The 22998-nt window shown below is 35.2% G+C and overlaps 1 protein-coding gene across 13 annotated transcripts in view; it reads right to left on the bottom strand.

The window, feature by feature from the left end:
- The window catches only part of LOC148653624 (alpha-(1,6)-fucosyltransferase), a 409984-nt gene that overhangs the window by 139517 nt on the left and 247469 nt on the right, over positions 1-22998 (bottom strand). For all 13 annotated transcript variants that reach the window (XM_088648865.1, XM_088648870.1, XM_088648868.1 and 10 more), the window contains one exon: positions 21795-22244. In XM_088648865.1, the coding sequence (XP_088504991.1) occupies positions 21795-21997 (203 nt within the window). In that variant the 5' untranslated portion in view covers positions 21998-22244. The remainder of the gene's footprint in view (positions 1-21794; positions 22245-22998) is intronic.

The following is a 22998-nucleotide window of genomic DNA, read 5'->3' as shown; positions in this document are numbered from 1 at the left end:
CACCAGGGGGGAAGGAAAAGTGCGGGCGGTAATTTATTTCACTCTGCATCACTCTGGCCAACCCCCCTGGACAGACAAAGTTGATTAAAACTCATTCAAATGGGTGTAGTGTGTTAACACAAACGCTGCTTAACACAGCCACTTGTAAGAGCAATGTGACTTTCTGCTCAATTAAATATAGCTACAGTACAGACAGATTTTAAATTCTTCAAGCAAAATTAGCTGTTTGTCAAAATCACCTACTTTGGAAGCAATACACCACTTCTCAAAAGGTACCTTTTGTCTCTCATGCGAACTCAACAAAGGTTTATTTTTTATAATTCCGAAATTTTAACGATATGCCTCAGGGACTTTCAAAGTATGTGTGAAATATCTTTTCTTACTCCAGTTATTAATCCAATCTATTTTTACTCATCCAGCTATGTAAAAAATATAGCAAAAGTATCGCTGTAAAGGTTAAATTCCAAGCTGAAAAGACAAGACTCAACGTGTCTTCTCTAACTCTTCAGTTTATTGCTCGTCCATGGTCATTCATTATTAATATTGTAACGAACAGCAGGCATATAGATGGTACAAGTCAGTTGCAGCATGGTGACAGTACAGCCCTCTACTCCCCTGCGCGTAACACAGATGTTGGCTGCCTGGGCTGAAGAAGGTCTTCTGCAACTCAGCCAGCAAACCTCTGCTGAGTTATGCAGGAGACCCAAGTTTGAGCCCATGTGGTGAAGGATGAACCGGGACGAACAGCAAGAGCACAAGCCCAAAAACCCGAATTCGTTACAAAATTATGAATAATATATTCCGTATTGCCTTTAAATTAGAATGTTTTTACAAATATAAGAAGACGCGATACACAACTTGTAAAATATAACACTTTTCCCTCCTTTAACTTAAAGAATTCCATGAAGAAATCCTAAATCACAATACCATCACTTATAATAATTCATCCAGATACACACACACACACCTTAGCCAACAACAAGCTATAATAGTGAACTATTTTTATATACTCAGCTATGTATGAAAAAAAGTAATCTCTCTAAATCAGTACACATTTTATAAAATTCAAGTATTTTAAATATTTAATTAAAAAAATTTAAATCTTACAGCGTACACAAAGATTCTAAGCTGATCACGAGAAAAAAAATCACCTGTTTGTCATGCATAAAAAGTGGTTTTTAACTATCTAAACCAATTTCTTACAGCTTTTAAAGTCATGCAATGGCAGGAACATGTCACTGTATCTTAATTTTAATTTTGTTTTTAAAAATTAAAAAAATAATTTGCTCATCGTGTTGCTAAGCTGTTACCCGATTACTTGCAATTGTAAAAAATAACCCTTCCCTCCTCCCTCTTTTAAGAACCCCCTTCCCTCCGTGAAGAAATACTTAAACACAAAACCATTGCTGATAATAATTCATCCAGCTGATTCCCCTTTGAATGACGCTGACGGACCAGGTTCAGTTCCAGGGGGTGTACTATATAGTACAGTTTAAACTTTTTTTTTTATTCCAAGTTAAATTGTTGGCTGATTACTGGCTGCTGAAATTTTGATTAAGACAAAATATAGATTTTCTCAATTCAGATGTAAACCAGAAAGAGACACATCATGTTCACAATAAGCTATAATAGGGGACTATGTGTATGCATTCGGCTCTATGAGAAACAAACTGAAAGTAATGCCCTGATCGCACTTTGAACCGCCAGGGTGCAGCTTGCTACATTACAATGCTCATTACCACTACAAGGACAATAGAATTTTTTTTATAAAGAAACAAATGTCAAAATGTTTTCAAAACGTCAACTTGTGATACTTTAGCTGCCTAGTTACATGATTCCATATTAATATAACTATCAAGTGATGTTAAATCAGTACAATATTTATCTTTTTTACAATAACAGCAAGTGGTGTTCTTACTACGTATTCTTAGAAAAGGATAAAACTTTATAACTTTTTATGAATTATAGGTTATTAAGGTTATTATAACCTTAATAATGTTAGAACAAGCATGCTAAAACCAGAACCCACTGTAAGTTACCAAGTTAAAGACTTTGATGCATAAAATATTTATGCATAGTTAAATTATTTATGAAGCAATCTTGCTTTTATAAAATATACCAACTTTTTAATGTTTAATGTTTAACATGCTGTAATACACAGTGTAAAATTATTAAAAGTCTAAACAGTATACAATTTATATTCTTAATTGGAAAAAGATTGTCCCTCAGCAGTGAAGGGATTCGAAACTGGGCAATTTATGGCAATAGCTCAAATGCTGTACAAGGTACTTCTGGATACTATTATCCTATTTCAATAGTTGTTGCGGTATGCCCACCACATTTAAACGAAGCGTACCTCGCTCATTTTGAATGGCTGGATCTATATAAAGAAATTGTTCTCTTGATAAGAGGGGCAAATTGGTTATTTTATGTGTTTCTGCTTCATGATTTTGAGCAAACCTGTCATTCAACAGTTTACACCAATATGTATGCAATGCATGTTCATTCCTTTCATATAGCATATACAACTCAGCAATCATATTATAAGTTTACTTTCATTTGTCAGCATCCAAATGGCAAAAAAAACTGTGATTTAAATAGAATAGCCTGAGTCAATAGGTTTACATTACTTTAGTAACACGAACGCCCAACACCCAACAGCCCAGGAATAGTATTTGCGAGAATGAGTTAGGGGATTTTTATTGTGAAACAACTCTGTAAGATGCCAAAATCCACCTGGCACTTGCTCTCTCCAATGTGCATTTATTTCAAATGCTGTGAGTCTAAATAAAGGCTAAGAGTTCTATTACATATTTACACTGCAAATTTGGAAAACAGCCTGTTAAATACCAAATGATTCACTCTAAGGTCATGAAGAATATGTATGATTGTGTTGACTCAGCCTTATGCTTATGCACTCTGGACGTTTAGACTGATTGCTGTTCAGAAAACAGCACGTGCTGCCTTCAGTTCATGGCCATGTGGGGAAGCAGTCATACAGCCTATTGTTAATGGTTGCAGTCCTCACTCAGAATTCTAAAGACTTATAAACAATAAGAAAAACATTGTGTCCAACAGGAAACAGTAGGAAACAGTAGGTCTTTCTTACTCTATCTACTCATTAAAACAGGGCCCAGCATTTTTATAATATTTTGTGAGATTAACAAAATTGTTAATGTTTCACTTTTTTCATGTGTACAACATATTTTAAAAGCACTCAATTCTACTTACAACTAAGAATTTCAAATAACAAAAAATAATAATAAAAAATAATATAAGGAAAATTGATAGTGAAAACAGATAACTGAATAAACTTATACATTTTCAGTTGACACTGGGTTAACACCATGTTAGGACCCCAAGTGTCTAGGGGTAAAGGGGTGTAACATTTAGGATAGTTTTTGGAAGCAGGTGGGTTCTGGTGAGGGACTAGGAAGCATGATATTAAGGGTCGGTGAAAAAGTGATGATTTTAAGTTGAATAAGTGACTGGTAAGACATGATAACACACAGGGGGAAGGAACCGGGGTAAGAGTGGTGCCAAAGAAAAGAAAATAACAAACAAAATGGAGCTGGCTAGGAAAGTGAGGGAAAGCTAACCTGACTACAAAAGAAAATCCGAAACACACGTCTTCGGTGTCTTCAACACTCTAGCTAACCTCCACTGACTACCCAAAACCATACAAGACAAACGGCACTCACCCATACTAAACTAGTGTTACTAATCTGTAGAATGTACCCAACAACCTAAACTAACCTTATACACAAAAGGTCACGCAAAAACACAAGTGAACTAGGAATACAAATAAGGGAAAACGAGAGTAAACAACAGGTACAGGGTACAAAAGAACACAAAGGTTGAACTTATAACACGTTAGGGCAAGGTTATTGTAAAAAAGGATAAACACACAAACAAACGAAAGTACAAAGAAACGAACAGAAACCAACAGAAGCGAAGCGAAGTGAAGTGAAGCGAAACGAAGCAATAACCAAAGCCGAGCAGGACCGAAGTCAAATGAAAGGCCTCTCCCTTCTGAAAACCTCCATGTTATATACTGAATAAGACGCACTCTGATTGGCTGAGAAGCTGATTGATGATGATGTCATTTGGAAACAGTGGTGTAATGGTGGGCCAATGGGGGAGGGAGAACAATCAAGGTCAGCAGTGTGGAACATAACAACAAACACACATAGACCACACACTGGGACGTAACACACCACAACACATTTTTGTATTTGTATATACAGTATGGATGATATACAGCAATAAGGTAAGTCTTGATAAATGGTGACTTATAGTATTTTTGTCTAAAAAGTAAAATGACACAGATTTGAACACTTTAGTCTGTAACAGAGTAAAAAAAGTAAATTTTTGAATTGTTCTGACAAAAAGAGTTGTAATACTTTATATTCAACCCTATAGGAATACAGTGAACTAATATAAAATCATGAATAAACACCTAAAACACAATTTTATTAAGTAGTACTTTTGTTTTCTATAGAATACATTGATATTGTTGAGACCACTGAATACGTTAAATCCACAACTGAAATCAAACTTTTTTTCATGTAACTGGAAATGAAATATGCATAAGCACAATCTCTTGATGCAGTTATACATGACAAAAAATAGACAGCCAGTAACAGTTGGGTAATGAGATAAGGCAGTCATGTTAATTTATCATTACCCTCTGTAGCTGTTACTGAAGCTATACAGCAAACACAAGCAGCCATTGTGATTTTCACAGAGAATCAAGAGGTCTAATGTTTTTCAAAAGTCAGACAGAAATAACCAATTCAGCCTTTCAGTCAGCCTTTCCAGTCTTTCAGAACTTGCCAGCAGCATTTATCGAAAGCTCTTCATGTAAAGTCTTCAGAGGCAGGAAAGCTTTTTTAAATTAAGCAATTTTGCTAAGCTTGAAGTACTAAATCACTAATGGATTCAAATGTATTTCCAGCTCAGGAGTAGCAGAGGCTGCAAGCTGAACAGAGAAGAATAAGGCCATGAGTGCTCCACACAAAGCAGGTTAAGACCTCAGGACAATCTTCAAAGACTTCAACAGAAGGCCAAATATACTGATATACAACTATATAAGAGAATCGTATGCTTAATGGTTGTACAAAGGGCATTTACTAAAAAGGACAACATAACAAGTTTTGTAAATTTCAAAATAAGCTGGTACAGTGATATTTCATATAGTGCTATGTGGAAGGTGACTCAACAACCATCAAGATGACACATGATTTCCCTTTGTTTAAAAATGAATTGGAAGTACTGCTGAGGATGTTGTTTCATACGTATAATGACACTAACATGTTCTTCTCATAGTAAGAAAATTGTACTGTTAAAATGGTTGTGTGTATCGTTTAATAAATAAACCAGCAGAATCAAGTGGTTACACACTCCATTGCAATTTTTTTTATTAACACTTGTCAATGTTTAAGCAATCCCGAGATTCATCAGGATAGACAAAGATCTTACATAGGCAAGAGCTCCCTAACCTGTGGCATTACATGTAAAAGGACGTCCCCTATTTCAAAAGAACAATCAAGAGATAAACCTTGGGACAAATCTTTAAAACTTTTGACACAAAGAATGAAAAATACATTTTTCAAGAACACAACTGAAGAAAGCTCCCCAGCTGAAAAGTTGGCTTTTCTTCTCTCTGCTTTTGAGTGTAAAATTAAACTTGTTTCTCTGCAACTCATAAGCTGATACAGATCTTCAAACCATTTTAAAACATTCACAATGCAGTCACATGCATCTTTCCAAGTTGTACACATTTCTTAGTAAGACACACAACGGGCTACCTTCAGACTGACACATCACAATTCGTAGCGTATTATGTAGCGCAAATTCTAAGTTCTCTGCTTGATCTGTTGGGCAGTGGGTGCTGTGCTTCAGTGGTCAATGACATTTTAAAACATTGTGGGATGCAAAGCACAAGATGAAAGCATTTGTCTAATAATAATAATAATAATAATAATAATAATAATAATAATAATGATGATGATGATGAAAATTACATGACATTGCTTTCTGTTGTTTCTATTTGCACTGCATGTATGCTCCACGTGAATTATCTTTCAACTGTGTGCTCACTAGACCTCAAGACTGTACCTTACCATTCCCCTGCTGCCCTAGTATCCCATGATATCCAGCTATAAAAATCTCAGTGTTCCACAACATGGATGCAGCACACAACTAAATGGTAGGGAGCAATTTCATACTTGGTTTCATCTGGTACCAATCTCCAGGTGGTGTGCTTGAGTGACCCTAATTAGATGAGGTCAGATCTTCTCAAAATGATCAGGTAAACAAGACCTTTGTGTATTTAAATGGCGGGAGAGGTCAAGATTATAAAGGGTATTGCGTATCACAAAGAGGTGAATATTAAATATGGAAAAGCAGAGCAAAAGACAATGGTTGTCTTTCTTCCAGTAAGGCAAGGAAGATCTGTCTGCCAGTCACAAAGGCATTGCTGGGTGAAAACTGTGCACGGAACTAGCAAACTAGCAAAAGGACTTCTGGATTGAAGGTTTCTTTTATTTCTTAACCTATATAAGTAATTTAATTGATTCTGTACCTACACCTTTCCTACTACAGCCACTTTCATGCTCAGAGAACATTAGGGACTCCAATATTTCTGCAATCAAGAATCAATGCCCTTTAACATCGAGAGGCTTCTCTCCACCCCTGATGAATTTCGCTTCAGGTTTCTGCCTCCAGGTTTATTTATTCATTCTCTCACCCCTGTCATTCAGTTCTGGGTACATATTGATTAGGCATCATTGCCATTCTTTCACTCAACTGATCATTCATTATTGTCTGTTAGGCTCATTTTGGAATGTATTCTGGTCATATATCATTTTGTCATTCATTTGCACAATCGATCCCTTGTTCATCATTCATGAGCTCTTGCAGCAAGCGCTCTTGGGAGTGAGGCCCAGGCTGTACTATTGTCATGTTGTTTAATCATCAAGAACAGATTTGCTTATGAGGTATTTGGAGTTGCTGGAGAGACGTGTCCACTTCTTGGAGATTTTGCATTAGTCAGAGGAACACCAGTACAGAATTTTGATTGGTTACTGTCAAGACCTTGGAATGTTAAGTTGCTACAGCACCGAGAAGACAAATGAAAGTGGACTGTCAGCAACAGGAATTGTGTTGCTATGGAAAATGGCTAGGGCTCAGGCCTACAGCTCACTCTGGTATTGATGGGCAGGAAATGTCCATTAAGCCACTTGTTATGGCACATATAAAGATCTGTAACATAAACGTTTTTTTCACAATGCTTCCTGTTAGACTGTATATACAGATGCAGCCATTCAAAATGCGCGGTACAAACCCACGGTATGGTAAACTACCCACAAGCCACCGCGGGGCACCGTAGGGCACCGTGGTAAGTGACTGGCTGACCAAAATGACCGCCAGGGGCACTCGTGGTGCATTGGTTGGTAGTGAAAAGATTTAATCATTTAATCTCTTTACTGTGCACATTTTAATCCGCTTAGTTTTGAATATTTATATGGAATTTTACCACTAAAGGGAAATTTTAGTAGCTGAGCATAAAAAGAAGAGGAGCATAACGCATCTGAAGGTCATAAACGATATTAATTTAGGAACATAAACATTACTGTATGTATGTAAACTGTACTGTGTATGGCTGGTCTTGGTAGTTTAAAGAAAAAATACACACCAGTCTTCCATTTCTCCCTAAACATTTTAAGCATGAAAGTTTTATGAAACGGTACCCAAATATGCGATTGCTGTATAGAATGAATTTTAATTTTAAAAAATTATTTAACACGAAAATTAAGCTATTTACATCTTCTGCCTGAGAACAGTCTCCCGTTGCTACCCAACGCAGAAACACAGCCACTAACTAGCAAAGAGAGGACATTAGCTAGCCAATATGATAAAGAAATAAATGATTATTTTGTTTATTTCTTTTGCACATTTATTTGAACATTTCCATTGATTGTACAAGCACTTGGAAACTGTCCAATCCCTAGTTCATCAGGCATTTTCTTTTACGCTGCGGGCATTCTCCCGGTCTGGCGCCAGTCTGTGTCTTCTAGGATATAATGCCAGCGAACTCTTGTTTTTATGTCCACTATAACAGACAATCTCCTTTGCTTTTAACCGAGCGTCTAACCCCTCTGATTGGAGACAAAAGACGTGCTGGTTTGCTATACATACTGTACCAGGAAGATGATTTATTTCTATTCGAAACGTGTATTTTAAATGTTTAAGAAGTAAAAACCTTACAGCGTACACAGATTTCTAAACTGATCAGGATCGTTATCTTTTTCTTATCCATAATAATGTTCACCGCTCTGTCCAGCAAATTAATAATAAACTTTATTTTATATAGCGTTTTAAACGAATAAGTAATTAGATTGCTCATAAACCTAATCACTTTTTCTACATAAACACAGCGTAATTGCTCTCTGAAAATGCTTTTTCTTTTTATTTAGGCTCAGATTTCAACTATAGATCGTATCATTATAAACTTTCTTGGAAAAATGTCTTTTATGTAAACCATGTTTGCTATTAATTCATTTAGGGCTAGAATATGTTCATTGTCTTCCAATCGAGTCGAGTTGACATTAGAAGCTTGCCACAATTAAAAAAGCAATTAAACACAGCGTAATTGCTCTCTGAAAATGCTTTTTCTTTTTATTTAGGCTCAGATTTCAACTATAGATCGTATTATTATAAACTTTCTTGGAAAAATGTCTTTTATGTAAACCATGTTTGCTATTAATTCATTTAGGGCTAGAATATGTTCATTGTCTTCCAATCGAGTCGAGTTGACATTAGAAGCTTGCCACGCCCAGACTGTTACACCAACGCATTAGCATGTTAAAGCGATTTCATTGAGGAGCCTAGCTTTCTTAACTAGTAAGTACTGTACTTCCTTGGTTTTGGAGGAGGGAGATGTATTTTGCTGGAAATCTCGCCCCCTTCTACTTTGAAAATACCTGTGAAACCGGTTTAATTCGTCATAGCCAGCACTCCTGCGTTAAATGTCGTAGCCGGAACACATCATTATATCTCATTTTGTATTTCTATTAAAAAATCGTTTGCCCAGCCTAACACTATTGTTGTTATTGTTTTTATCCTGTAAAGCGCTTTGAGGAGCACAGCTTTCTCACCACTTAGATTACTTTTTGATACCATCCTTACACAAAGCAGAAACTTCTTGTATTTTTCGATGACATACAAGTGGAAAGATTACAGATTTTAATCGTCTTTTTTCTGAACCAGGGAAAATCTGATCATGTTTCTCTATAACAATAATAAAAAAGTTTATTTTACATATCACCTTTAAAAGTGGCATCTCAAAGCAATACAGTAGATGTAAACCACAGATTACAAAGTAAATACCCAGACAAACGCAAACGCGTTTTTAATAAAATGCTTTTATTCATTCAGCAGAGTTCTTGTGTCTGTCCTATCCGAACCCGAAAGTATTACAATATGTATCTTTATAGCAGGTGGTGTACAGCTTTTTTAGTATAGATTACACTTTTCTAAAATGTATTTAAAAAATAAAAACTATTACAATCTAATCTTTCCACGTTTGATCCCAAGATCCCAAGAAAAATAAATCTAAACGGTGAGAAAGCTACGCTGAAAGTTTATTAAGATACTTAGAAGACAAAGATATCAATTTATGTTGCATTTGTCTGATTGTGAATCAAAAAACACATATATTTAAACCCGCGTTTGCGATTTAAATCAAAACGCGATTTAAATCAATATAAATGTTTATATTGTAACGCCTAGGTGACTATTCATTGTTATTAAAATTACTTAAATTCGATCATGTTGTGATATTTAGAAATATTAAATTGTTTGGTGTGAGTGAGGTTTTATTTAATCTCTGACTCAGGGAAACGTTTCATTTTTTCAAAGAAATGTTTGTTAAGGGAAATTCATGGCTCCAGCGGGATTCGATCACAGACCGTGTGACGTGGGAGTCAGGAACCTAACCTGCTGTGCCAACGGCAAGGTCACATGCAGAGTGCTGAAAAAGCACTACAGAAACATTATCAACAGACAATGTACATCGTGTGTTCTTGTGTTGCGGTACATTAATATAATTATATCGTTATTAATTTCTTTAGATAAGCGATTCCATATTATATTCCCTTTTAATCACATTCTAAAAGTATGCTTGTTGACTCCGGTATCACGTTAAAGACTTCGATGCTTAAAATGTTTAGGGAGAAATGGAATACTGGTGTGTATGTTTTCTTTAAAGTACTGAGACCAGCCATATACTGTATGTTTAAGTTCCAAAATTAATATCATTTATGGCCTTCACACGCGTTACAGTATGCTCCTATTCTTTTTATGCTCAGATACTAAGATTTCCCTTCAGTGGTAAAATGCCATATAAATATTCAATACTTAAACGGGCACAGTTAAGAAATTAAATATACATATACATACTGTATACAGTACAGTTTGCATACGGTAATATGTTTATGTTCCTAAATCAATCTCTTTTATGAGCATGTGAAAGGCATGGTGAATCGATTCTCAAAAATTACTGTACTTTGCATGACTGAAAACAAATGCGTGATTGCGAAATGCTGTGGTGTTACTTTTACAAAGACGGTCAATGAAAAAAAGAATGTGGACCAGGGCAATACTTTGAGTTTACAGCTTGTCCAAGGTCACTCATTATTAATACTATTAGTAATATCTTCGTTAAAGACTTTGATGGTGACAGCTCAAACATGAGAGGTTGAGCTTTATTAGCTCCACCTTGCGGAAATTCCGGATACTATTATTTTGCTTGCAGTATTATAGGAGAATTGACGGTAACTCGCGGTAGACTGCGTAAAGCGCACCGCAAAATAATGCGGTATCGCCCGCGCATTTTGAATGGCTGCATCTGTATGCATTTCACACACATATATAGCTACGTTATTTTTATTGTGAATGCGTTTGCAAGTATTCATTGTGAGTAAAGTTAGGATGTTAAGCCATAAGAAATACTGAACATGGTGACCAAACTAAGACCAAACTAAGCTCTGGTTTATATGATATAATTCAAGCAGAACATTTTACAATATACTGTAAACATTGCCTTTTATTTGGTACTGCCTTTTATTTTACTTTGCCATAGCTGTCACATATTTAAAAAATGGAATGGAAAATTATTGTATTGAGAATATTGTTTCAAATAAGGTTTCTATTGTTGTGTTGTGTGTTGAGATGTCCTTCTACTAGTAGTGTTATTATAAATGTCAAGAACATTATCATAATTTAAAACAAGATAACTATACGATTTTATGATTACTTTCTCATAACAATATTGTGAAGTGAAAAGTATTTTTTTCCATACAACAGCTGTATTGTTAACTGCATTTTTCAGAACAAGGAAAAGAAAAAACACTATCCATCTTCAGTAGCCAAACTGGTTTGAGTGCCACCGTGTAATGTCAAGGCTTAATGGCTTTTACTGACATTAGTGGGCATCACTGAGGATATGTTTTAATCTAATTTTATATAGAATTAAACCATTAAAAAAAAACTTTTTTACCCAGTGTCTATCAGAGAGGTGGAAATGATACATTAGGGTTTCTAGTGGACTAATGCAAAAAAAATAAACACAAAATATGTCTGTCCTTTCAATTATATTTCTGATCCTGTTCATGTACAGTAAGTGCCCAGCTCTTTTTTTTTTAATAGGAGGACAGCTTTTTTACTGCTGTTAATGTTTAGGCCAATACGTCATTTCACTACGTTAGTAAAGAAGAATGCCTTTGAATCTGAAATAGCTATAGATGACTTCAGTCAATCAGTCTAAGAATGAGGGCTAACACAGTTTGGATTAGGGCACCGACCACACATCATTAGAGGTCAGAAACCTGAACTGACCAGTACACATGCTGTGTCTTATCTCAAAAAATATATATACCTTAGTGTGACCTTACCTTTGCCATCACAATAAGGTACTTAAAATTATCCAAACACAATTCTTATAATATTATGGATGTCTTTCAGATTTATCCTTGTGGTCACAGTGGAAGCTTTAATAAATTCTTCACAAAGAAGAGCAAGACAGCAGGCCATGAAAAATGATAAAAAATGTATTTTTACAGGGATTAGTGGATGTTCCAGATAAGTGCAAACTTGGTAAAAAGAGGGACAAACTGATCTTAATGATTAGGTAGATCAAGTAAGTAGCTACTGTATATCAGCATGCGAAGGCTGCAAAGGATCAAGTATAAGATTATTTCATACTGAAAAGAGAAGAAAAGAAACACAACATTTTGGCTATGGAGCCGTCTTCAGTTGTCAATCTTAATGATGTTGCAGCAAGTTGGGAAGCCAAGTAAAGCAGTGAATGATACACACAACAGGATGACAGGGCAATCCAGACAGAAAAAAAAAGTGAGGCAGTGTACTTTTTGCCTGTAAAGGTAAGCAATGTGTATGAAAACCTAACAAAACACGTTTATCATTTTTTTACAAAAATGTTTGGTCTTTGAAGTTAGCTAATGTCTACATTAATTTTATATAAGTAATTGCTATGACAGGCTAAAATCTAATAAGTTTAAGGATAAGTTCCTATTTTAAAAAAAATGCCCAGTACTGTACATTTTTCAGTTGCCTTTATAAGCGGAAAAGCTTTCAATTTGACACAGTTCACTGAAGTACACTCAATTATCTCCTTGAAAGAACAGTACTCATGAAACCACTAAGAAAAGGTAAGTATGCAGCAGGGCGTCCCTGATGCAGATATATTGTTTCCCCCAATCTTTTGCTTTTTCTTCTTACTGTGTTTTGCATTTTAAATAAATGGTCATCCAATATTGGAATAATAAATTATTTGACAATTGTTACTATAAGTTCTTATGTCATATGATGATAACTTACACTGTAGAGTCATTTTTCCACAGTTGTGCTGTAATATTGTAGCCCATCTATTCCAATCACGACCCAGTCATGATGAGCACAAGAATGTACAGATATAGACCACAGAGGTTCAGAAAAGTGACAGCTAGCCAAATCAATATGAGAAATTTTAAAAATGAAGAAATAATGCAAGAAGTGGAGAGAGATGTTACAGAAATTGCATAAAATACAATTTATCCAATTTATTTCGATGGGCGGTGCGATGGGTGGGTGGTGTGTGAGTGGTGTTGGGTGGTGGGCGGTGGGTGATTTGGGTGGTGCAGTGGCTCTGTGGCTAAAGATCTGCACCTGTGGCTGGAAAGTTGCCGGTTCATATCCTGCGGCTGGCAGAGGAATTCTACTCTGTTGGGCCCCTGAGAAAGGGCCTTAACCCCAAATGTTCTAGGGGCGCGATATAAATGGCTGACCCTGCGTTCTGACCCCAAGCCTCTCTCCCTGTCTGTGTGTCTCATGTAGAGGAAATTGGGGTATATGAAAAAGACAAATTCCTAATAAAAGAAATTGCACATGGCCAATAAAAATGATCTTATCTTATAAATGATATATGACATTAATAAATGACAGCAGAAGAATTAAGAACAATATTGACTGTTTTTAAGAACACTCTGAAAGGAACACTCAGAAGGATATGTGGAATAAAGAAATTAGGACAAGGCAGAAACATCAGACGGCATGGTACAGTAGAACAACATAGAGAAAGTGGCTCAGAGAAAAAAAAGACGTTTTATGAAGAATGGGTGAAAACAAAATTGGAGGAAGTTTGTGTTAAATATAGACTATCAAGACAACATAGTAAGAGAACGGTTCAAACTGTCAAAGAATTATCATAGGAGATATATGGTGATATATGAAAATATATGGTGAAGAGCTGTGGAAACACTCAACCAGAGAGTTTTACAAGAGCATGAAAGCCATATGATTAAGAGACAAACCACATAATCCAACAACAGTGATAAATTGTAAGGACAGAAATCCCCTCATTGATGAAAACAGCATCAAGAGAACATGGCAGGAGTAATTTAGTGGGTCCTAAATCCATCCAGCAAAAGAAACAATTAGTATATTTTTCAATCTAGATATCCAGGACTAGAAGAGCCTCTGATATTTACATCTGAAGTTAGATAGGCAGTTATGACCAGACCAATAAACAGAGCAGCCAAAGTGGACAGAATTACAACAGAAGAAATCAGAATCACGTGGCTGACTAAAATATTCCAACAGGCAAGGAAGGAAAGAAAGGATCCATAAACCTGGCAGCGTGAAGTGGTCGTACTGATTTGGAAAAAGAAGGAATATAAGATAGACTGTAACCATGTACAGAGGAATATAATTAATAAGCCACACTGGAAAATGTATGCAAAAATATTGGAGCAGCGTAGTAGGTACAAAGTGGAACCTTTACTGAGTGATGCACAGATGAGTTTTAGGAAAAGAAGTATGCACAGGTGCCAACTGAGTGAGAAGGCCATAGCCTATAACAGAACTTGGTATTAATTGTTTAATAAAAAGTTTTCAACAGGGTAAACAGAGAAGTTCTGGAGGGTATTGGAAAATGGAAATGTGTAAAGACAGCTCCTGGATAATATCAGAGCTGTCAACATTAACAACTGGAGTCCTAAATGGACTCATATACTGGTTTGAAGTCAAATCTAGAGTAAGTCAAGGATGTGTGTTGTCACTTCTCCTTTTCCTTTTGTGTACTTGGACCAAATTACCAAAGGGGCAAACCCAGAACTAGAAGCCTTGATTGAGATGCTGTTTGCTGATGACCAAAACCTGGTAAACAAATATGAATAGACTGAATAATATTTGTGAAGAGTACAATATGAAGATCAGTATAAACAAGACCGAAATGCTGAAGGTGAGCAGAATAGCCAGCAGCCTTAATATCAATATTAATGGCACTCGGCTTCAACAAGTATCAAGTATCGGGAGCATCTTCACATTAGATAGAAGACTTAACAGACAAGAATACAGAAAGTGAATAATGTCAAGTATCAGTACATTGCACCTCTTCTGAAACACCAATGCTTTCTCCTAGGGATAAAAGGGAAAACGAATTAAACAAATTCTATCTTCATTCCCACTCTGACATTCCAGTGCCAAATATAAACCCTGACAAAGAGCTTAGAACGTAAACTCACGACCTATGAATTGTAATGCCTGAAATGAGCTTTCAACAAGATCAAAAATAAAAGAACTAGAGAAATGATGGGAGCTACGCCAGTCCACCACTAGGTAAACAGCAACAGCAGATCAGGTGGCTTAGTTATCTTGCTCGCATGGCCACTAACCAACTGGCATACAAAGCATTTAACTGTAGGATGTCAGGATACAAGGCAAGAGGCCAACCAAGAAAAACCTGGATTGAGGGCATCAAAGAGATACTGAGAACACATGGCATTACCCTTCACAGAGCCTTCGGATCAGCAGTCAACCAACAGTTGTTTCTCCCCACAACACGTCATGGTAAAAGCAGATGGAAAAAGTAAATAGTGTTCAGTAATTAAACACAAAATACACACTAAATAACAGAAATAATAAAATCACTTGAGTGCTTCCATGACATGATTGCAGTATTGGTTACTTACAATGTTCAGTGATGATATGCAGAAGTTGCCACACGATCACAGGAGTGGAGCTAAACTGAAGTGTAAAACAGAGCCCCAATGGATGCTGTGGATGCTGGTGGTACCTTCATCACGCTCACTCCACACTGTTCATCCATGGAAGGAACATGTCGCACTACTTGTTCTTTAGAATGTAATGTAAACTTTACAAAAATTATATTATAGAAGCCATAGGGTGTTTTTAGGTGCAATTAAATTTAGGTGCAATTAAATTTACAATTTACAATTAAGTAGAAACTTATGTAACCTTGTGAGAGAGTGTACTGTATCTATCTAAAAGAAACAGTTTCAACTCCCAAGCATTGTGATAATGCATTAGCTTATTAATATCCACGCCCATAATTATTAAAGAGTCTTTACTCTTAAAAAAATACCATAGCCATAGGGATGCTCCTGTAAGATGCATATATATTTTTGGTTCACTATTGAAAGTGAACTATATCACACTGACATGCCCTAACAAGGAGGAAAAAGTTGTCTGGAGATAATAACTTTGACTTGACACAGCAGCTTATATAAAACAGGTAGAATTAGCATCTGGAAGATAGTTATCTGTCTTATAGCACCTATAAGTTTACAAACAAATCTATGGGATCTTTAAAGATGAAATAGTAGGGATCAGAAATCCAAGATGAATGATTAATGAAGGAATTTGATCTGAAGATGGTTAGAAAAAATGAAAATGCTATCCATTATCCATTCACCACTGGTTGCTGTGGCTGCTTGTATATGAACAGTCATCCTAGCAAACATAAAAAGAGGCAATGTAAAACAACACCTCCAAAGCTGACCTTGCAACTTGGTATTTTCAATATTTAGAAATATGAGCGTTTCTTTTAATCATAGGTAGAGTGGTTGGCTAAAATGTCACGAAACCTGCAGGATTTATTGGATTAATTCAGACCATGGGGAATGGACAGTCTGTGCTTTGTTAGGTCGTTTTTACTGAAGCATGCTGCCAGCTTGTACCAGGCTCTGGAGTCAAGACAAATGCTCAAGTTATGCTCAAAAGGCCTTTGTTGTTTACTACATTCACATGGGGAACAATATTGAACAGAAAATGTTTTTTTATTCAGTTTTTTTTAGTCAGCCTAATTTTACTGACCCCCATAAGTGTGAATGCTTCTTTAATTGTCTTAGCAACAGCACACTAAAATATACAGGTTCTTTAATACAGTACCTTTGATGCAATAGGAAACATAATAACACAAGAGTTTAGATTGGGTAATGGAATAGTCTGTTCAGCAATAGACAACTTATTGGTATCAGTCAGGAAGTGAAGGAAACTGGTAATAGTTCTAATGCAGTGAATTTAAAGACTACATGGTTTTATTACAGATCCTTCCCACCACCTTGCACCTGAGCATAAAACTTAACACAATACTTTATATAACCATAATATTGTATAATAATTCAAGTTCTCTAAACATTTAAGAATGGGTGAGTATGTAGACAATGGCAAAGTTCATGGTGCATTACTAGTACACATGGTTAGCTTTTGAAACAGGCTGATATTTTTAAAGACATATTGTAGCACAATAAAATAGATATAAGCATGCATACAGCTAATTTTTCAGGTTTTCTAACCTGCAATAGAAAAATGGAGCACCACTTTTATCAAAGATGTTGAAAAGGCACATAAAGATCTTTTCTTTCAAGCCACTGGTGGCACCTATTTTCCTTCCTGTCTTCAGCCTTATCTATCTCATTCATCTCTAACCAGCCCAACCATCAGAGATAAAGTGCTCTAGCAGGAACAGTCTGTCTATGGGGCTGATCCTAGGAACGATTACATCAAAATTTAATGGGTGTTGCTTAATTATGTGTCATGGTGTGCAAACAAACTTTTTAATGGATTCTGACACATCCTTTCTGTATGGGGAAAGTTCTTATGGGAAAATTGGTTTTAATCACTTTTGCTCTTTTTCTACACACACCAAAACATTCAGTGAGGCTAAACAACAGAAAGCTTCAGGGCACATAAAATGCATCTTTTTAGCACATCACAATGAGAAATTTGATTTTGGTGAAGGCATGTTTAATTTTAGTTTTATTTTTTATTTTTTATTTTAAGTTTAATATTAGTAAAGGCTTGTCTGTCTACCCAATGTGAACAGTTACTGAGCCCAGAAGTAAAAAATGAAACTGTCAAACCCAGGCATTTAGACAACATAATGGCCATCATGTCAGCCATGTGGATTAACATCAGAAATTTGGACTATTGAGGCTGCTAGATTACAGACGCAGCCATACAGATCCTATTTTGAGTTTGTGGTATTCAGCTTTATATGGTCATACGCAAACATTTTGCATTAATACCTATTGAATAATAATTGTTGCAGTATTAACTCATGTACATAGCAGTTATGCCGTATTCTAGCTTGTGTGTAATTATGCTTAAACAAAAAGCTAAGTTTACTAAAAATGCATTTTGGTAACAGATACTATTTAAATAAAGGATCTTTAGGAGGCGTTTTAATAAAGAGATGTTCAATCCACACACACAAAACCTCTAACTTTATTACATAAAACTGAAAACATCCAATAAAATATAATAAAAATATGAGATATGAGATAACAGAGATTCAGTTTCCCTGATGTTCTAATTTGGTGACACAGGAATCAAGTAGCGGGAAACTAAATCACAATTGCTTACCAATCTCCAATGGCTTCAATCTAACATTAATGTATAGAAACCGATCATTATATTATTATTAGTAATTCACTCTGGATAGCATTCTCAGTATGTTCAGGTGGTGGGCGTGGGGTGGATCTTTTGGTTTTACAGTATTTTTGTGTGTTTGTGTGAAAGGAAACATTAAATCTGTCTCCAACATCCAAATGTAACCGCAAGTCATTTTAGACTTAAATAGGAACATTAGGGAACAATTGCATTTTCTTACAAAATATTTAACTAGCATAATACATATTAGTTGTGTCAATATTTTTTAATTAAATTTTAATTAATTCTAAATATTTTAAATAAATATGCAATTCCATAGAAGTTTAAAGTTTCAACCTATCTTTCAAGCCACATTACAATGAGCAACTTCCTGCATTAAAAGACTGGTATTGTACTATTTTTAATGCAATCCTTACACATAAAAATGGAAAGTACCAGGAAATAGGAAAAAATAAATACTGTATGTTTTTTAGGGGGACAATATAAGTTGACTTACCAGTCAGCAAATCTGCAAAACAACAATGTTACCATATCACAAATACAGTCTTAAGTAATATTTGAAAATATTTTTATTGGATAACTAAACAAATTTTGAATACAATATCTCCATATTGGAATTGGAATTTTTTTCAGTACTACAGTCCTTTTTTTAATTTAAACAGGTGAAAAAAGTTCTTCACTAATAAAATAATTGAATAGATGGATGGGTTTTTAAAAACTTTTAAAGCAGGTTTTCTTTACTCACCCTATAGCAAGGTTCTCAATTTTGTACTATGGTGGAGAACTTTTGCAAGTTTGTCCTTGCAAAAAACATTATGAGCCCTGCTTTTCACTGTTACTACCTAAACATGCTTTTATTCTCACAACCTGTATGTTTGATTTATTACAGATGACTACAAATCAGATACATTGTTAAATTAATGCATTTCTATTACATTGTATTCTATTATTCAAACCAATTGCAATATTGATTCAAAAGGTGATTCCATTTATTTATAATTATAAATATACAATTTATTAATACAAGGTTATTACTAAATTTAGATTTATATTATTTAATATTGAACATACTTTGATTAATTTGAAAATTAAAAAATATATAAATATATCATCCATACTATTTGTAATATTATTATTATAGAGAGTCTTCATTAGCCCCATTTGTTAAAGAAAGTACAGCCTGTGTAATGGCCAGGAATCGAACCCAGAAAATAATTCTACCACTTAACCACCAACGTGTCACTCTGATTGGATGACGGAATGTGTGGGAGAGTGTGAAATGTTTTTTTCCTCTTTTTTTATCTAGTGCCACAAACCAAATAAAAAGCTATATTTTTATAGCGTGATAATTAAAATGACTGATGTTATAATTTCTTGCAGAACCAGAAAATATTTTGAAACCAGAAAATGTTTTGAAAATAAAACAATATCAATAAAAAACAGTGAATTAAAACTTTCATAAATTACTCAGAAATATACTAAAAACAACATATTATAAATAAATTGTGGCAAATGTAAGGTTTATGCACTTTAAACAGAACCTCTTGTGCTCACTGAATTTTTAGGGAACTGATTAAAGTGAATCTTTACGGAACTGGGAAAAACCCAGAACGGCAGAACACAGACAATAACTGAATAGACTTTATTATTTTCTGAAACTGGTACATTTTCATACACTTCTGTTCTGCATTTCTATACTGTTCACATAAAAACAATAATAAAATGTGTAAGGGAAAGGAATAAACACATTGTTCACTATATTCCCCTTCCAAGTATGGTAGCTCTGTTGTCCATTGACAAAAAAAAAAACACCAATGGGTCAATTTACATGATAAAGACACCTCTTATGCAATTTAACTGCAGGCAACATTTGGAGCAGGGGGAGGGAAATGCTCTCTCCTCTAATCTCACGGATTTTCCCTTGACCCATGTTATTTTTATTTATGTTAAGTTTGTTTTTATTTTAAGAGGAATATACTGTAGATTAAACATATATCAATCTATTGAAAAAATCATTATCTTTTTCTCACACAAAATTCACTTTTAAAATGAAAATTGTCATACATTTTAGCAAATTATATAATATTTATTTTTTTGTGTAATGCAAACCAAACAAAATAGATGTAATTAAAATAGTATTTATTTTAGACAAATAAATTTATACGGTAAGTATGATTGCTGACATGAGGGTAACACAGATTACATGAGAGTAACAGTGGACAACTGTAATAAATTATTTCATTTCAAATTGACTAATATCACTGAATTCTAAAACGTGTAAAAACAAATGTTCATATTTGGAGGGATGTGTAATGAAGAAGTTAATTGATCAAAGAAGGAACAGATAATTCCAAAATGACATGTGAGAAAGCCGATTAAAAACTACTTGGAAAAAAAAATATTGGGAAACTACATCTCCCAGAAATACAAGCTCCTTCTTCACCTTTGGTGGTTTTCCTACATAACTTGTCTTGCTTCTTCAGGTATATGTTGTTTATTATTTTTTTATGTAAACCTTGCCAGTGTTATGGGAAATGTAGTTAAAACGTTACATTGAATCATTCCAAAATTAACTACAGCAAGTGACCGAGTTAAAGAATTTGATGCAGAAAATGGTTATGAAGAAAGTAGAATACTGTTGGCTACCTTATTTTTTTATTTTTAGCTACTACTACCAGCTATATATATATAAAAAATATTATACTAATGCATCAATATCAATAATGTTATTTTTCAGTTACTTCTATTTTCAGTTACCAAGAATTCCCTTTAATTAAACAATTTCATATTAATATTCCATATTAAGTAGACTTTAAGAAAAGTAAAACAGATGACACTGTTTCACTAAAATCTAATATATCACAAATGCAAATCTCCCTATCCATCTTCTTTGGGCAGTGAAGCCCTAAATTCGCCATGCCGAAACTTTGCTTAGATGTCCAGTCCACACACACATAACCTCTAAGTTTATTACAAATGTATTACCTCTATGTTTTGGAGCACATTCTAGGTGGGGGATGGCATCTCTACATGTAGAACAATATTTGTGACTTTCCCATATTTTGCATCAATCTCATGAGTAGATAGAACTGCCATCACCACCAAACCAACAAGACCTACTGAATGGCATTCTCTTGTTTTCTTAGTTAACAAAGTTAATAATGGAAATTCAGTAAATTTACCAGGGCAAAAATTTAGGACTTCAGACTTTTCTGTCATTTTCCAATGTTTTCTGCACTGCACCTGACTACCCTTTACAAAGAACCAGGCTGTGATAGTTGATGTCTAGCAGGTTAAATCCAAACCTTCTGCTTCATTGTTTGTACCTCACAAAAACTTTCAAATGACCTTCTTGATCTGTACTCTTAGGATAATCATTAGCCTAGCACGTATTTCCAATTTCAGAAGCTAATCTCTACACAGGGAGGATACTTTAAAAGGCTTATTTCTCATTAAAAGGTACCCAATTGCTCACATATAAGTTTAATAAAGGGACTTTACAACCACTAGGCCCTGAAAAAGCAAAGCTTAACTTTTACCTTAAAGACTCAGCCATTCTGCGGAGGTCCTCGTTCTGTTGTTTCAAGCGCTCTAGCTTGGCCAGGATTTTGGACAGCTCTCTGCTGGAACGGTCGGGGTGATCATTGTCTCTGACTAGGTGGCCTCCAATATAGAAGAGCAGGGTCCCCCAGGCCAAAAGGATAAGCATGATCCAGCGCCACGAACCTGTCCATGGCCGCATCTTCGCTTCACCGGTGTGTTGTCAGCACTTGTGTTGCCGCCTCACAATCCCATACAGTGCATCTTCAACAGCAGAGGGGGCGGAAGTGGGGGGTCTGGGGTGGGGCAAGGGATCAAGGGAGGGAGGGGGGTAAAGGTTCTCTCGTGTCTTTCCTTCCCTTCCACTTCACCGCATTGTCTACAGAGATCTCGCTCTGTCCCCTCCTTGGACTCCAAGTAGGATATTCAATTACTTTCAGCACTCTCTCCTGAAACCAAAATAAAAAAAAAAAAGAGAATGCTAATTAGATTAACTATGTTACTTGGAGATAATGGCAGATATTTAACAGAAATTATAGAGCTCCAATGGAGAAGAAATGGTCAGCTAAAAACTGCTCATCATATGATGGAAAGCCTGAGAAACAGTCTTTCTCCTCCCACCCGGATAGATTCTCTCAGCGCTTAACAAAAAGTACAAAAAAAGAACAAAAAAAGATTAAATGAGCTATAAGTCTTTCTGCTCACTAGTAGAACATGTAAGATGGTACTGGTGAGTCAAAGAACTTGATAAACTTAATTCTTAATTCTGTCCCACCTTCAGAAACTACAGCTCTGCCTCCTTGGGCTAGAATCTCCAGGGTGAAGGGAATACATTCAGCTTTCCATTGATAGTGTGGAACATGTGAACAAGTGTTTTTACCAAAGGCAAAACATTCCTAACTACTTTTCTGGCAGAGGGGTTTCGTTGTGCTCCTGATTAGTTCCTGATTAATTAATTAATGCAATGGGAATATTGAATGAATCATAATAAAGTCCCTTACCCAATGTGATAACAAATTATACATAAAAACAATCTATAATTTCACATATCCTAAGAGGGCTATGTAAAAGTCAAGAATACCTATCATATTATCAATTGTACATTTACATATATTTCACACTATCAAAAAACCTAACAAAAATGTAGTGACATTTCATTTAGTAGTCATTTAAGTAATGTTTGTTTCATGAATCATACAAACA

This window comes from Lepisosteus platostomus, chromosome 10 (genome assembly GCF_059453375.1).
Source record: "Lepisosteus platostomus isolate fLepPlt1 chromosome 10, fLepPlt1.hap1, whole genome shotgun sequence".
Lineage (NCBI taxonomy): Eukaryota > Metazoa > Chordata > Actinopteri > Semionotiformes > Lepisosteidae > Lepisosteus > Lepisosteus platostomus.
Note: the sequence above shows the minus strand (reverse complement) of the source record. Positions and strands in the feature narration are given on the sequence as shown.